General features: G+C 41.1%; 1 protein-coding gene across 4 annotated transcripts in view; it reads left to right on the top strand.

The window, feature by feature from the left end:
• Window positions 1-15,243, top strand: part of IL16 (interleukin 16) — a 39,557-nt gene that overhangs the window by 15,063 nt on the left and 9,251 nt on the right. Inside the window, exons 4-14 of one of the 4 annotated variants that reach the window (XM_075713805.1) lie at window positions 349-481; window positions 2,748-2,841; window positions 3,289-3,431; window positions 5,598-5,708; window positions 7,468-7,582; window positions 7,801-7,874; window positions 7,965-8,181; window positions 9,228-9,345; window positions 10,554-10,686; window positions 11,562-11,649; window positions 12,386-12,861. In XM_075713805.1, coding sequence (XP_075569920.1) covers window positions 349-481; window positions 2,748-2,841; window positions 3,289-3,431; window positions 5,598-5,708; window positions 7,468-7,582; window positions 7,801-7,874; window positions 7,965-8,181; window positions 9,228-9,345; window positions 10,554-10,686; window positions 11,562-11,649; window positions 12,386-12,861 — 1,702 coding nt within the window. Of the gene's footprint in view, window positions 1-348; window positions 482-2,747; window positions 2,842-3,282; window positions 3,432-5,597; window positions 5,709-7,467; window positions 7,583-7,800; window positions 7,875-7,964; window positions 8,182-9,227; window positions 9,346-10,553; window positions 10,687-11,561; window positions 11,650-12,385; window positions 12,862-15,243 lie in introns of all 4 variants that reach the window. The other 3 variants (XM_075713806.1, XM_075713808.1, XM_075713809.1) reach the window with 3 other exon arrangements.

A 15,243-nucleotide genomic window follows, 5' to 3' on the forward strand; every position in this document is an offset into this window, starting at 1 on the left:
GGAGTAAAGCGTATAGCCTCTGCTCAACTTGCAAATGCAAGATGGTGAGAGAGGAGGAATATTTTGCCTGACTTCAGCTATTCTATGCTGTCATCTTAGCCTGGATGTAAGTTCTATGTGGAAAGGCAGCCATTGATCACCAGGACTGAGCAGAAGAGAGCAACAACAGGAAAAAATCCTAGCAGGGGATGGGGTGTATCACACATTAAGATATCTCATGGCAGGTCTGTTCAAGGCAAAGGGAGGACTGCAGCCAACTCCTCAGTTAGTGAGACATGTAGCATAATAGCGCCATACTGTTCTTTGTAAAACAATATACAAGCATGTTCCTTTTTTTCTTTTTTTAAGGGATGGTTGTCTGAACCCAGGGGATGAACTGTTAACACTAAATAGACAATCACTTAAAGATCTGTCCAGCAAGGAGGCTGAATCTCTCATTCACCCAACCACACGGCTGGTGAACATCATGATGGCTAGCAAAGTAAGCATGAAGGTTGTGGTCCCCTCCCACAACCGTGGGGTGATTTGACATTTACTTGAGCAAGAAGGGGAATTTGTGCATCAGACATTTGAAGAACATGGTTTTGCTCTTCCTGACAAAACCCCAAACCTCTTGTGGTCAGACTCTGGTGACTTTCAGCATAGCTTTTGCCCAGATAAACAGAGGCTATGGAGAGGCCAAGGCCCTGGGAAATTCTAGCAAGGGCTGTACAACCCCTCCTTTTAGAAATACATAGCTTGCCAATGTTAATTTTCCATTTGGAAGTTGAGCAAAGGCAGAGGTGGATTTAAGGGAAGATCCATGAGTCCAAAAGTCAGAGCACAGGCCCTGTACTGAAGTAGTTTTGTGGATCTAGGATCTATAGCTAGGAAATTCCCATGGTGAATGTTACTGTAGTCTGCTACACAGAGGGGGGAATTGGAGGCAGCATTAACAGATCAGCAGCCACGGATTGTCACCAAATCTTTCAGCGGAAAACCCTTCTGATCTTTCTTTCACAGAGTCCATTTCATTGGATTAGACACATTTAATTTCAGGCTTCTTGTCCTCTCATCCCCACCCCAAACTAGATGGCACTGAAGGCTTTTCACTTGCAAATTCTGGAGGAAGCTTGAGGATGATGACTGGACAGAGTTAGTCCCCTACCACACATTTACCACTTCAAAGACAATAGAGCTCAGCCAGAGATTTGTTGCAGGCTTCAGATCTTGATATTTATGGAAAAAAGGCACTTTCTGCTTGCTATCTGCAAATGGGTCACACAGAAAGCTCTGATATAATCCTAGACTGAGAAAACACCCCTGACTGAGGCTGCTGTCAGGTCTGAGTGTGCCTCTTTCTAAGACGGCAGTGAACTGTCTCACCCAGATGTCTGCTGGATTCTGCCAAGATTTTTGTTTATTTTCTCTCCTTTAAATGCCTAAGTGTCCAGAGATGAACTATATTCAACTTTTGTAGCATAGTACCACCCAAGAGGCAGCCAGGTGAACTGTGCATTTAAAGACAAGCCTGCACCAAATTAATTAGGGTTAATAGCAAAGACTTTTCAAGCTAGCTAGCTTGGTAAGAGAAACACTGCAAAATAATTTTCAAAATGCCTTTTTAATGATCTCTGCGTTTCTTATTCTGAAGGGTTCCCTAGGGGAATGGGACTGGACAGCCCTAGCAGGATTTTGCTACTTGGCAATGCCTCCACCTGCTGTCGAAGAGGAAAATTACCATTCGTTAGTTCTTGAGGTCTTTCCAAACACCACCACTAGTCGGGCTAGCTTCCAGAAGAAAGTGTTTGCCTTGGTTGGCTCTAGACAGATTAGAACATACAGATTCTGCTCTGATGCTGCTCTTGTGGCCTTAGCCCCTGCAGAATATCGCTGAGCAAACCCCTTTTATATTTGGAGGTTTACTATGTTGCAGTCAGTTTCCATATACTGTCTGTATTTATTAATGTTCTTCCTTTAACTGTGATTCCTTCAGGATCAATGGCATTCCCCATGTCACAATAGAAGCAGGACTTTCAGGAACCGTACACATCCAGAAATTATTCCTTACATCAACTGTTATTGAGATGTGATCATTTATTTATTTTCAAACTGTTCTAAAAACATGCATTTAGAAACCTGAATGTTTTATCTACAAATTTTTATATGCTAGAATTAGTAGCCATAGTTTCAAAAGCAACCAAGAGTTTCCAAGTAGAAGGGGCTGAATTATTGAAAAACACTAAAGCCTCATCCTCAACGGTTTTTAAACACCCAGATCATATTTTGACTAAAAAACATCCCACTGAAATCAGCAGAAGTTAGACACCCATCCACCATTGCAAAGCTGGGCCTAAGAATTTTCCTTTAGAAAATAATGCCTTTCTAAGGTGACGGAGAGCGAGTACCCAAAAGCACCAGTTATCTCTAGAAATTAGGCAAGCATGGATAGAGTTTACCCACACATCAAAATATTAGTATGTCTGAACCAGCTGGGGGTGTCCAATTAATTTTCTGTCCATTTTGATTAAAGACCAGAATCTATTTCTGTCTTATTACTTTGGCAAGTTACAATAATTTCTATAGCAAAGTTTTGAGCTGCATTCTCTTTTATCATCCTATTTATTTTAAATAATTAATTTTGCTTCATATTTTTTTGATTCAGGCTGACATTTGTGCAAGCCAAATTAGGAGAAATTTCATTTTTAAGTTTAGAATTTCTTGCATAGCAATAGTTTTTTTCTTTTTTTTTTTCCTTTTCTTTTTAGGAAACACCAACCTGTAAGGAAAGGCCTTTGGAAATACAAAATGGTTTTCTGCACAGTAAAGCTCCATGTCAACGGACTCGCAGTAACTCAACCAGTAAGTTGTAAAGAAGTAATCTTTTCTCTTGTGATATTCAGGGAGTGCACAGCACAGTGCTTCATCCTGTGATGGTACTGCAGTGTTGAAGGAAACTGCTTCTGTTGTCCAAATTAGTCTGGGATCCTTAGCTAAGAATTGCTGAATGCATAAAAGCATGAGCTTTTATATTCACAATATCCTACAGTCAGAGGCTCTGTGCCTAAGTATTCCATTTAATGTTTTTTAAGTTGTATTCTAAATAGGCCAATGCTCTTTTTGTAGGGAATGTTTGCTTTTTACTATATTTAATGGCTATCCCCACAGCGAGGACTGAAAAGATCACTCCTTTCACAGAGAGATTTACAAGAGGAAAAACATTTCTAAGTAACAGTTACCTGATAAATGAATGTGCAGAAATGTCCAACACTTGAGAAATAACCCAGCCTCTCTCCCGACAACCGACAGGTGTGAACACGTACTGGGCAGGGGAGATGGACTGCGCAGCGCCCAGGAAAGCCGTACCCTTCAGAGACCGGCAGCCCCACACTCTCCACACCAGCCGCAAATCTCTTTCCCAACAGCTGGACTGCTCTGGAGGGAGAATGCCCGTAAGTGCTACAGGAAATCACCTGAAAAACAGACAAAACTCTCTCCAGTAAGACTCTCTCAATGACCTTGGCAGTCATTTTCCCGCCAAAACCTACCTTCCTTGAAGGCCCTGTCAGGGAAGATGGTGCACGCTGCTTCCTCCACTTTTTAACCCCATCCCTCCTCTGCGAGGAGTAGGAGAGCGGGAAAGGCTCTGTGCCAGTAAAACCCCATTTCTTCAGCAGCTTCTCCCTCCCGTTGCCCCAGCAGGTTTTACAGTGTGTGTAAATCCCCGTGTGGTTCCACCACCTTGGTAGCCACCCGGAGCCACCTCAGAGCTCACCGCTGAAGAGGCCCTTCCTGGGCGTCTCCCCGCCGCTGGCCGTGGAGATGCTCTGTGCACGTGGCCGATAAAACCCCGGCCTGAGCTTTGGGCCCCGCCGCCGCGAGCCTCCCGAGTCACCTCCGTTGGCCCAGCCATGGCCACAAGCAGGTATGGACTCGCCTCGTGGCTGGTAGTCACCGCCCCCAGCTGCGCTGGCTGCGTGAGGCATCCCGCTTTCTGCCCCGCAGTGAATCAGACATATTTAAACAACCCTGTTAATGTAGGTTAGAGACCGACAGTCTCTTGCTATCCAGATGGATGCCAAGTGATTCACCACAGGCTGGGAAGTGGAGGTTGGGCAGGGCAGAGAGGGTGTGGGTATTTATGGCCGCAGGTCCCCAGGCTCAAGCCTGGAGTGGGGAGATGGAGGTGGAGCTCCTCACCCGCAGCTGCCACCTCCCGCCCTGCCTGAGGCCTGGCTGGGGCACTGGCCACTGCTCCCCTGCCTTTTCCTGGCCAGTCCCTCGCCCTGGGGGCACCACAGCCTGACCGAGGGCTTTAATGGGGGCAAGGAGGTGGCAAACTGGAGCACAAACACCAACCAAACAACACCCGTGCAGACAGACAGACCCTCAGGGATTTGCTGGGCTTCCTCCTGCCTGAAGGTCCTATGTCGCAGATGCTGCCCATCGGCAGAGGCTCTTCGGTGGCATCCTGGTTTTGGGTATCATTACCCACCACACACAGAAATACAAAATACACCCCCTCACACAGAAGCAAAAGAAATTTGAAAACTTCCAATTTCAGGTTCAGAAGACCCACAGCAATCACCCTGATCTGGCAGAGGTATACTTTCCAGAGAGTACGTTTTTGGTATTGCACAGACATTTCCCTCTTAATCACGTTCCCAATCCCACGTTGAATAAATAATCTTGTTTTCATGTCAAAATTTAGACTTATTTTCTCACACATGCGGAAGCTGAAATTATGGCTGATGTTCCACACGCTTCAACACCTGTTTCACTTTGCTGCGTTAAAAAAAGGTGTTGAATTCTCTTGGACTTGTAATGAGTGCAATTAACTCTGGCCCTGCTGAACTTCATGCATAGGTAGCTTTAGGTAGTGACTTTTGTCAGTGCTTAAATTAGTTTGTAATACCCAATTCCATGTTCAAATAGGAGGTTTTAATTAAATATTTCATTAAAGGTTCATTAAATTGGGTCAAATCTCAGGGACTGGAGTTCAGAAATCCACTATCTGTGGAATGGAGGGAGGAAAAGCACTGAGAAATTTCTTACCTTGATTATCAAGCAAAAAGGGTGTGCTTCACATCTTTCAGCAGTAGAAAGAAGCCTACGTGGTAGCTTAATGGAGACAGCACAGGGTAGTTCACAGTCTGAAGAACTTTTGTGAGCACTAATTCATATTTTGGGGGAAATGCTGAAAACAGGTTCTATATGTGGCAAGATAAAGTTATTTAGTGGCAAGATGAGGGAAGGAGTTAGAATTTCTTGTTTCTTAGTTCAGTTAGAGGTAAATACGATAATACTTGTTTAGGACCCCTAATGGCCACAAATGGGATTTTAGCATGGAGAGTCAAGTGAGAGCAAATACGTCTTCGCACCACTTCAAGGGCCAACATTCTAGTTTCTCTCTAGTTTAGTCACTGTGGGACAATTTCTGTTAGCAGTGATTGTCTGAATAGCAAGTGGCTTCTGAAAATTAGAGAGAATTGATTTTTTCCCCCAATATTTAGTATCATCAGTTATAAGGAGGAAAATTTGAAATAAACAAGTTGTGCTAATGTATGTCCAAGAATTTCTGGTTCTGCATTAAAATGATTTTTTTTTAATGTTCACAGGCAATTTCGAAGCCATCTAGATCACTAAGTACAGCACAGCTAGTGCACACATCCTGTGCCTCACAGGCTTCCGTAATCTCAAACATCGTACTGATGAAAGGACAAGGGAAGGTGAGACTGGCTCTGTTGATTTACCATAGAGTTTGACCTCCTTTCACAAATGCAAGCTGCAAAGTGCAGCGAAGTGACTTCAGGTATTAAGGTTGCTACTTCTGGGCTTCCAATTCATATCCAGGCTTTGCCAGGAGTGATTAGTTATCATCACTTGCTTCTTAACCTTCTGAAGTATCTCTTTGCTGAAGCACAGTCTTCAGGTTCTAATAGCATTACCAACACTGACATTCACTGCTACCCTTTTTGGCATATGGAGGTAGGCTTGAAATCATAGACTCTGTGTCATGCGCAAGTTGCACTAGCACAGCAACCTTAGAGCTTCCGTCAAGTCAGAGTTGAGCCATAAAGACAATTCTATTGAGAAGGAAAACAAGAGCTACCAGGAACACACAGGACCTCAATAGAAAACAATAAACATTTGCAAAAAACACGATAAAGTCTGGAGAAAGAGAGAAGACAGCTGTATCTACAAAAGTAATGTCATTAAAGAAGCTTAAAAAGAGAATGCAGAAGCTATGAACTTAAACACATAGCTTTTGAATGTGTTGAATAAAGTTCTAGATTTGTTCATTAATAACTTTTAAGTTAAAGTATTTAATATTTTATTTATAACTTTAAGCTGTGAGATGACTCTTGGAAATAATTACATGAAGTATCATCATTATCATCATCATTTACAAAATAATCATTTTTTGCCTGTATTTTGGGAGCCTATGAAGATGTCATCAGCACAGTACTTTCACTTTTCATTTCACAGAATCATAGAATCGTTTAGGTTGGAAAAGACCTTTAAGATCATCAAGTTCAACCATTAACCTAACACTACCAAGTCCACCACTAAACAAGGGTAGAGTAATAATTAATTTCATGTTTTCCGGCTTGGGGGCTGGATTATTTTTTAATGAAAGTAAAAGTAAGAATCACTAAGTTTGAAAAGGACCTCGAAGATCATCAGTCTAACCATTAACCCAACATTACCATCCCTACTAAACCATGTCTTTTTATTGAACACCTCCAGGGATGGTGACTCCACCACCTCTCTGGGCAGCCTGTTCCAATGCTTGACCACTCCTTCCGTGAAGAAATTTTTCCTAATATCCAATCTAAACCTTCCCTGATGCAACTTGAGGCCATTTCCTCTCATCCTATCACTAGCATTTGAGGGATGTTAAATGGCTTCAGAGGGGTGAATTAGTCTTGTAACATCCTTCTAAAGGTAGCAGGTAGTGTTTGACTTTTATATAAGGGGCGAAGGGCAAAGAATAAGTAGATGAGAAGTGTCTACCTAGAAAGGTCTGTTGGTGTTGCTTAAACTTACTACGCATTAACTCTGTTTGGTAAAGGGTAAGAGAGAGATTTCTCCATGAGATCTCTGTCTGTGTGTCTGAAATTAGCAGTAATGTCAAGATCTTCTATGGTGTTTTTTATCAATCTCATTTATGGGAGACGAAATTAAGGAGAGGAACAGATAAATTAATCTCTCAAGGTTGCTTATTGGTTCAAGTGCAAAAAAAGGAATTTAGACACCTTCCTGTGTGTTTGTAATAGTGAATTAATTGATTGCAACAAACAAAAAGCAAATCATGAGGGTATTCCACTTAAATTTTCATTTGCTTTTACTACTGGCACGTGGTTGACTATTTTTTCATGTCTTATACTACTTCGTTGACTAGTACTGCCCATGTAGGTAATGCAGAAGAAACTGCAAATTAGCTATTATGAGAACTGAACACATGGTTCTTCTTCTATAAATTAGGGTTTGGGCTTCAGTATTGTTGGAGGGAAAGACAGCATTTATGGACCAATAGGCATCTATGTCAAAACCATCTTTCCTGGTGGAGCTGCTGCTGCTGATGGAAGGCTACAAGAAGGTGGGAAATCCCTCTTCTCTCCCTTTTCCCACTCCAGATTCCCAAAGAATGATACCTAAAGGCAGATTAAAGTGAAGCGGAAATGAGCCATAAGTGACTTTTACACCTGCATCCATTACTGCATTTGCAAGACTCCTTTTGAGTACATGTATGTATCATGTAACTTATTGCACAATACAGTAATAGTAACATAATACAATTCTTCTCTCTAAAAACAGGTGATGAAATCCTGGAACTGAATGGAGAATCCATGCATGGATTAACACATTATGATGCATTACAAAAATTCAAGGTTACGTACTCTCCTTCCAGAACAATTTCTGTCTTTACACACAACGTGCATGTGATCTCAACCCATTCATTCATTATCTTTTCTTTCTAGCAGGCCAAAAAGGGTCTTCTGACACTTACAGTCAGGACAAGCTTCAGCACACCTCATTCTGCTTCCAGCTGTCTGTCACCCCACTTGTGTCAGTCACTGAGCTCTAGTACATGCATAACCAAAGAAAACAGCTCTTTCAGTTCAGAAAGTGCAGCATTCTCATTAAACGCTACAAAGCCCAATGACAGGGTCATAATGGAAGTTACCCTAAACAAAGGTAAGTACTAAAATTAACTGAGCACTGGGAAACAAGGCACTGATTTGCAAAACACTGTTCATTTACTCTCTGAATGTCTTTCCTCACTAACCTGATTCTTTTCCCAAACTAGGTTTAATGCACTAAATTAGATCTTGGTGCCTGCCAGTGCTAACAACTATCTATCAACAGCAGGATTTTGAACACCATCTGTCCTCAAGAGCCAATCATTCATTTTTTTTCACTCAAGCATCAGAGTCACATTCATATACTTCATGTGAAAAAGTAAACCTTTTGGCAACAACTACCAATTATTAAGCAAATTATGCAACTCTTACCCATAATTATGCAAGCAGTTAATTTCATTCTTGAAAAGGCTTAAAAAAAATAGAATACCTATCTATATCTTCTTATAGTTCTTTCACCTCCTCTCCAACTGTCATCATCTTCTATTTATAAACAACCACTGGCAGAATTAAATAAACTTTTAAATATGGGAACATCAAAGCAATGAACAAAGCAAAGTCTCTATGAGTTAACAGTATGACTTACCAAACATACAGTATGGGATCTCACATCAGAGTGATTGTCCAGAGCAAATACGGTAAATTCACAAAATTCTTAAGCTGTATTATATAAAGCAGAAAGGGAATTGAGATGATATAGCAAACAATAGCCACATATCCTTAATTTTTGGGTTGGGTTTTCTTTTCCTCCTTAACTTTTGCTCCTGTCTCCTTGTAAAGTCATTTGAATTCTCCTGTAATGACAGATATATTGCAAAATGAACCTGCATTATATTGTGTCTGTGACACACCAGTAACGAATTGCAAACGAGATCTTGGAACCCCACAAGCAATATTGGTGTGCACTCACTTTAATCATGAGAGGAAAAAGAAGTAGAAAACAAAAAAGAAAGAAGCAGTAGGAGCAGCAGTTAATACTTCAGTTCTGGTTTGTATAGGAAAAAAAAACAATTAAATTGAAGACAGTTTTTAAAAAAAGTCTCTCTAATGGTTTGTTTTGACTGCTGCTTATGTTTGTTTTATTATTATTAATTCTTTCAGAGCCAGGTGTTGGCCTTGGAATTGGGTTATGTAGCATTCCTTACTTCCAGTGTATTTCGGGGATTTTTATTCACACCCTCTCACCAGGCTCAGTGGCACATATGGATGGGAGACTCAGGTAGGATGAAGAAGAGTGTCTGTCTTATGCCACAAGTTTTTCATTGCTCTGCTTTATGGGTTTATTTTTGACCTGTTTGGGCAGGAAGTCTAGTGCTTTCTGGGAGTTTTGGGTTTAAAGCATACGCACTATTCTGAAGGTTTGAGCATGCGTATTTAGGATGTGTGGGATTTCCAGATATATAGCAACCCAGTGAAATTATTGTCTGTTGTCCAGGCTGGGCTAGCTTTGGGGGTCTTAGGCAAGCATATAGCATGCTTCCTGGAGGAGATTTCCAAATGAGAAAATATCTGGGGGGAAAAAAAAAAAACAAACCCAAAACATATGGCATATTCTGGCTTGTTTGAGCACTAGTTTTTCCTGACACAAGCTCCTCAAATTCTATCCCTTCTTGCCCCAAAGAAATACAGATTTGCTGAAATAAGCTTTAGTGGGAGTGTAGAAATCCACTTTGTAAGATTTATGACAAATTAGTAGTGTTGAACATATTTAGAATTGAACAGAACACAGCATTTTTAGTGAAGGCCTTTTGATTTAACTTTAGGTGCTCTGTAACCCTCCTCTCTACATGCCTAAGACTTTAGCTGAAAGAACTGTGGTCTTACACTATTTGAAAGTTTGTATGATATGAGTCAGTGCTTTCAGCCAGCCTCTTAACGTGTGTGGGTATTTGCAGCAGAGCAGAGAAGGGCAGTCTCAGTTTCCATGTGGACCAAATTTTGATTTAATCTAGCAAGATTCACTCTAGCGGTCAGCAGGATTACAATAGTTTCTCACTAGAATTTTTCTGTTAACAACTTATTCATACGCAGCAGAAACACATCTTTTCTGACCTTAAATAACACTAGCAGACCATAAAGATGTGAAAAGTGAAGTGTTAACTTGAAAGGAAGGAAGGAAGATGTAGGTGGAAGCAGCAGCTGAGCTGCATACAGGAGAAAGATCACAAAGTGTGCATAGCTGAACATGAAGAAAGCTCAAAGGTTGCATGCAACAAGGCAGTTAGATCAAAAAAACCTTGATGTCCAACTCATTCCCATTCCATTTTCTGTAACAGGAACAGAGAGACATAATGATTTAATCTGTGATCAGACTAGAGGTCAACCACATGAATTTGCTTTTTGTATACTTTTTGGATGAGACAAGGTTGGGAGAAAAAGAAAATCTGTTTTGTTTACATCCTCTCTCTTTTTTTAATATCTCTGTAGGTGTGGAGATGAAATTATTGAAATTAACGAAGCTTCAGTACAAAATACAACTCTTAATGAAGTTTATGCTGTGCTAAGCCATTGTGATCCTGGTGCAGTGCAGATTATTATTAGCAGACACCCTGAACCACAGGTAGCACACACTGTATTCTTTCTGACTTTCAATAAAGCACATATTGAGAACTAAGACTAAGTGAGGGAGCAGGTGCTAATCTAAAAGAGGTGGGAAAATGTTGATAACAAAGATGCTGATCCCTCTATAAGCGCTGCTGCACACAAACAAACCTGACATATGCACTATCTTAAATATAACCATGTAAGATTTGAAGATCAGTGGAAACAGTCTTGCATGAGTTTCTGTGCTGTGAATAAGGGAATTACAGAAATAACACTTAAGGAATAAACCAAAATATATTTCTTATTTGAGAAAGAATTCCCAATAATAAGAAAATAGTTTGAAAGAGGGAATATACCCCCCCCCAAAAGAAAACATGTTTATACACCCATCTTTCAGTAATTAAAATTTAGTTCTTGTCCAGCCAATATTTATAATTAAATTAATATTAAAGTAAAATATTTTATTCTTGCAAGATTTTTCTACAAAATGCTTCCTAACACTAAATACCATATAAATGATTATCAAGTTTATATTTTTGCATAAACGATCATAAAAATGTAGTATTAAATTATCTTATACTGGTAAATCCAGAACTCCACTTCTAGTGAAATATACAAAAGAACACTTACTTTCGAAAGATCCCATTTTATCTAAAAAACCCAATATAAACAGCACATCCATAGACATACTTCACCTATACTGGAATATATATGAGTATAATGGTGTGCAATTAGTTAGCTTTAAAATTAATTGATGTGTGATATAACTAGGCCTATTATTTCTATTAGAGGACTTGCAGGACTTGGAAATCTTTGTGAACGGAATAAATGTTTAAATGTTACTCACCCCACAACAATCTCATGAGAGGATAATACCATGATATTTCCTAGGTGTCTGAGCAACAGCTAAAAGATGCTGTTGCACAAGCTGTGGAAAACAACAGATTTGGAAAGGAGAGACACCAATGGAGTACTGAAGGTAAGGGAATAAGTGCATTCATTGAGACACAGTAATTTTGACTTAAAAGATATATAGGATGAGTACATGCTGTATTAGACTCCTTGCTAACAGTCAAGTAACCCAGAGCAGAAAGGAAGAGGAGGAAACCTCACAGGACAGTGTTCCTAACATGTCTCCTAAGATATGTTACCAGAGTGATGACAAAAGACCACATCTGGCTGATCGCCAGCAAAAATCTTTTGTACAAACTTCCTCTCGCTCTTGTTCATCCTTTCCAATTCATGATCTCCACTTAAAGCTTTTCAAACAACTGTCAGTAGGTGACAGGACTTATGATAGCAAGGAACTACACAATGCAGCTGATGTCCTGGGGGCAAACAGCTTGTTAATCCCCTTGTGAGGAAAGGCACATGCAGTCATGGTTAGAGCTATTTGCCCAGTTCAGCTATGACATCCTCCCACAGTAACACATTGCAATGGTACTCCTTTTAGTGTCCTCATTTCTTCTAAAGGACCAAAGGTAACAGAATCATCATCAGTAAACTGTACTGCTGATATATATATATGTGAAAAATACTATTTTGCTGTCCAAGAATGTAACTGTTGACTCTTCAGTCTACAAGCCTTTAATGCATAAATCATACCTTTGCATCAACCAATGATGGTATTTCACTGCAAATTTAATCAGCTGAATCTTAGAAGTGAGCACTTTGCATGTATCTGAATAGACATTTTGAACATGTTCCTGATACAGGTGTTAAAAAACTAGAAACGAGCTGGCATGGAAGACACCCATGTGAAAAACATATTGAAAGGAATGCTGCTCATTGCAACCGCAGGACACAGAAGCTAATGACCCGCTCCAGCAGTGACAGCAGCTACAATCCTAGATCCTCATGTAGTAATGGTGCTGCATACCAACTGACTGACTTGAAAGCAAGAGTCCATAGCATTGATGCACCAATTACCAGACAGCCTGGCCTGCTGTACTCATTGTCTGGTAATAATTCAGAGAGAAATCCCCCTCTGACTTGTAGTGAGGGAGGTCGACCGTCGCAAAACACTAAGAAATCATCAGAGATCCTTGTTAGAAAACCTAAATCATCAAAGCCCAAACCTCCACCAAGGAAATATTTTAAGCAGGACTGTACATGTAGTGACCAGTGTACCGCAGACAGAAGAGAAAAGCTTGTATCGGAAGTGGCTGTATCACCTTCTGCAAGTGTTCAGGTAAAGCAAAATTTGCAGAATTTTTATTGTGTTTGCATATTTGTGAAGTAGGGGAAGGAGGAAGGCAAAGTGACTTTGTATGATGGCAGGAAGAAAGGCAGGGAAGAAAGAGAAAGTGTGCATAAATATGTGAAGACTGGGGAAGGGAATGAGGCTCTTCTGTTTTGAAATTAATGTATGTACCTTAGTGAAGCCAGCTTAGGTCAAAACGTGATGTTCAAACTAAGGTCAGAAGGCAGAGAAGTGCCTGAAGGAAATTTTCTTCCATACCAAGGAATCTGACTTAAAATTGCAGGGCAAGCAGCAGCAAGAATGAATTTGAGTCCCTCACCATCATTCCTTGTGAACATGTGCCACTGGGGTATCAGAGACTCTCTGGTTCCAGTGCGACTGGAACAGCGATATGCTCTGGACTGGGACTGGAGGAGTTTGCACAGCCTCGGGTGTTAGCTTGGTATGGTTGACCAATCTTGAGACTCACAGAGTCAAATAATTTATGAAGTAGAGAAGCTGTGAAACTGTTTGTTTGTTTCAGTAGTGGATTTCTATTGGAAGAAAGCACTAACATTAGGTACAGCACGTAGTCTTCGGCTCATATACATTTCTGGAGACCAAGAGATACTAAATAAACTCAGTTAAATTGCGAGGCACACATATTTGTTGATGAGCTACAGTATTTGAAAACTAAGCGTATTTTTATATGGTACTAAATTTCAGTTCTCTCTCTTACCTAAGACAGAACAGAAACACAGCGTTTCACATTTGCATGAGTGTGAGGGAATGCAAGATCTGCATGTTGAAACAAAGTTGTGGTTTGTTTAAAAATGAAACCTCCTTTCCCTGGGTTTAATAATATACCAGCAGAAATGAGCAGATCTCAATGCAATGCAAACAAAAACCCCCACAGTTCCCAAGCTGCAGAGACCAAAATAAAATGATACAGCTCAGATTGAAGTCCATGTATAATGTTAATATCCAAGAAAGTTTCAGTTCAGCACCTAATGTAATGTCACTATTTTACCATCCCCTCAGATGAGAGCAGTAGAAACATATTCATCAACAGCTACTAGAAAGTCCCTTTCAGAAGTAAAATTCAGGGAAATAAGTACTTGTTGAACTTACCACTGCATGCAACTTATTAGTCTTCAGTATTCAGTTATTCTAAATGATAAGGAGAAAAAAAAACCTCTTAAGATCAATGAAGTCTATGAAAAGTCAAGCTCTGTTAATGAAGACAACTTCCTCTAGTAAGACAGGCTGTATATCTTAGGGCAATAGCTCCCAGGAGAGAGGGTTTCTTGTCAGAATGTATTTTGGATCATTAAAAGAAGGTTTTATTACTGCCTTTTTTTTTTTTAATTAACCTTTATTCCCCAAACATTTTGTATTAGTCAGTTTGAGGCCTGCATACCACAGTTTTATGTGGGGGTTCTGCAGACTGTAAGGTTGGTTTTTCATAACCAAGAATGCTTAATTGGTATTTTCAACTGTGCTTTAAACTGCATCAGTAAAGAGTAAGACCAAACTGTCTGTTCGTAGCGCTTCCAAATTGGCAACTTGCTGAACGTCTGATGTCCACATCTAACAGCAACAGAACAAGAGCACAACTTTCAAGAAGGACCCTAGCGAGCAGGGGATGGAGAAAGGTTTTCCTAGAATAAGAAAGTTGCATAACAAACACCACCCTATGACAGAAAAGCTAAGAAATTGTTCAATTACTGATATTTTCAGAACAATCTCTTTAGTTTCTAGACCTTCACTCTCAGTCCTTGTATTGCGTTTGCATGGCAAGGTTTTGGGAGCAGGGCAGGGCTACAGGGGCGGCTTCTGTGAGAAGCTGCTAGAAGCTTCCCCCATGTCTGACAGAGCCAATGCCAGCCGGCTCCAAGATGGACCTGCCACTGGCCAAGGCCAAGCCCATCAGCGACAGTGCCTCTGGGATAATGTATTTAAGAAGGGAGGGGGGGGGGGGGGGGAAGAAAAAAACCCAGCACAACTGCAGCTGGAGACAGGAGTGAGGATATGTGAGAGGAACAACTCTGCAGACACCAAGGTCAGTGAAGAAGGAGGGGGAGGAGGTGCTCCAGGAACCAGAGCAGAGATTCCCCTGCAGCCTGTTGTGAAGACCATGGCGAGGCAGGCTGTGTCCCTGCAGCCCATGGAGGTCCATGGTGGAGCAGGGGGATGTGCCCGAAGGAGGCTGTGACCCCGTGGGAAGCCTGCGCTGGAGCCGGCTCCTGGCAGGACCTGTGGACCCATGGAGAGAGGAGCCCACGCTGGAGCAGGTTTGCTGGCAGGGCTGGGGACCCCGTGGGGGACCCACGCTGGAGCAGGCTGCTCCTGAAGGACTGCAGCCCATGGAAGGGACCCACGCTGGAGCGG

Source organism: Pelecanus crispus, chromosome 7, assembly GCF_030463565.1.
Source record: "Pelecanus crispus isolate bPelCri1 chromosome 7, bPelCri1.pri, whole genome shotgun sequence".
Classification (NCBI taxonomy): domain Eukaryota; kingdom Metazoa; phylum Chordata; class Aves; order Pelecaniformes; family Pelecanidae; genus Pelecanus; species Pelecanus crispus.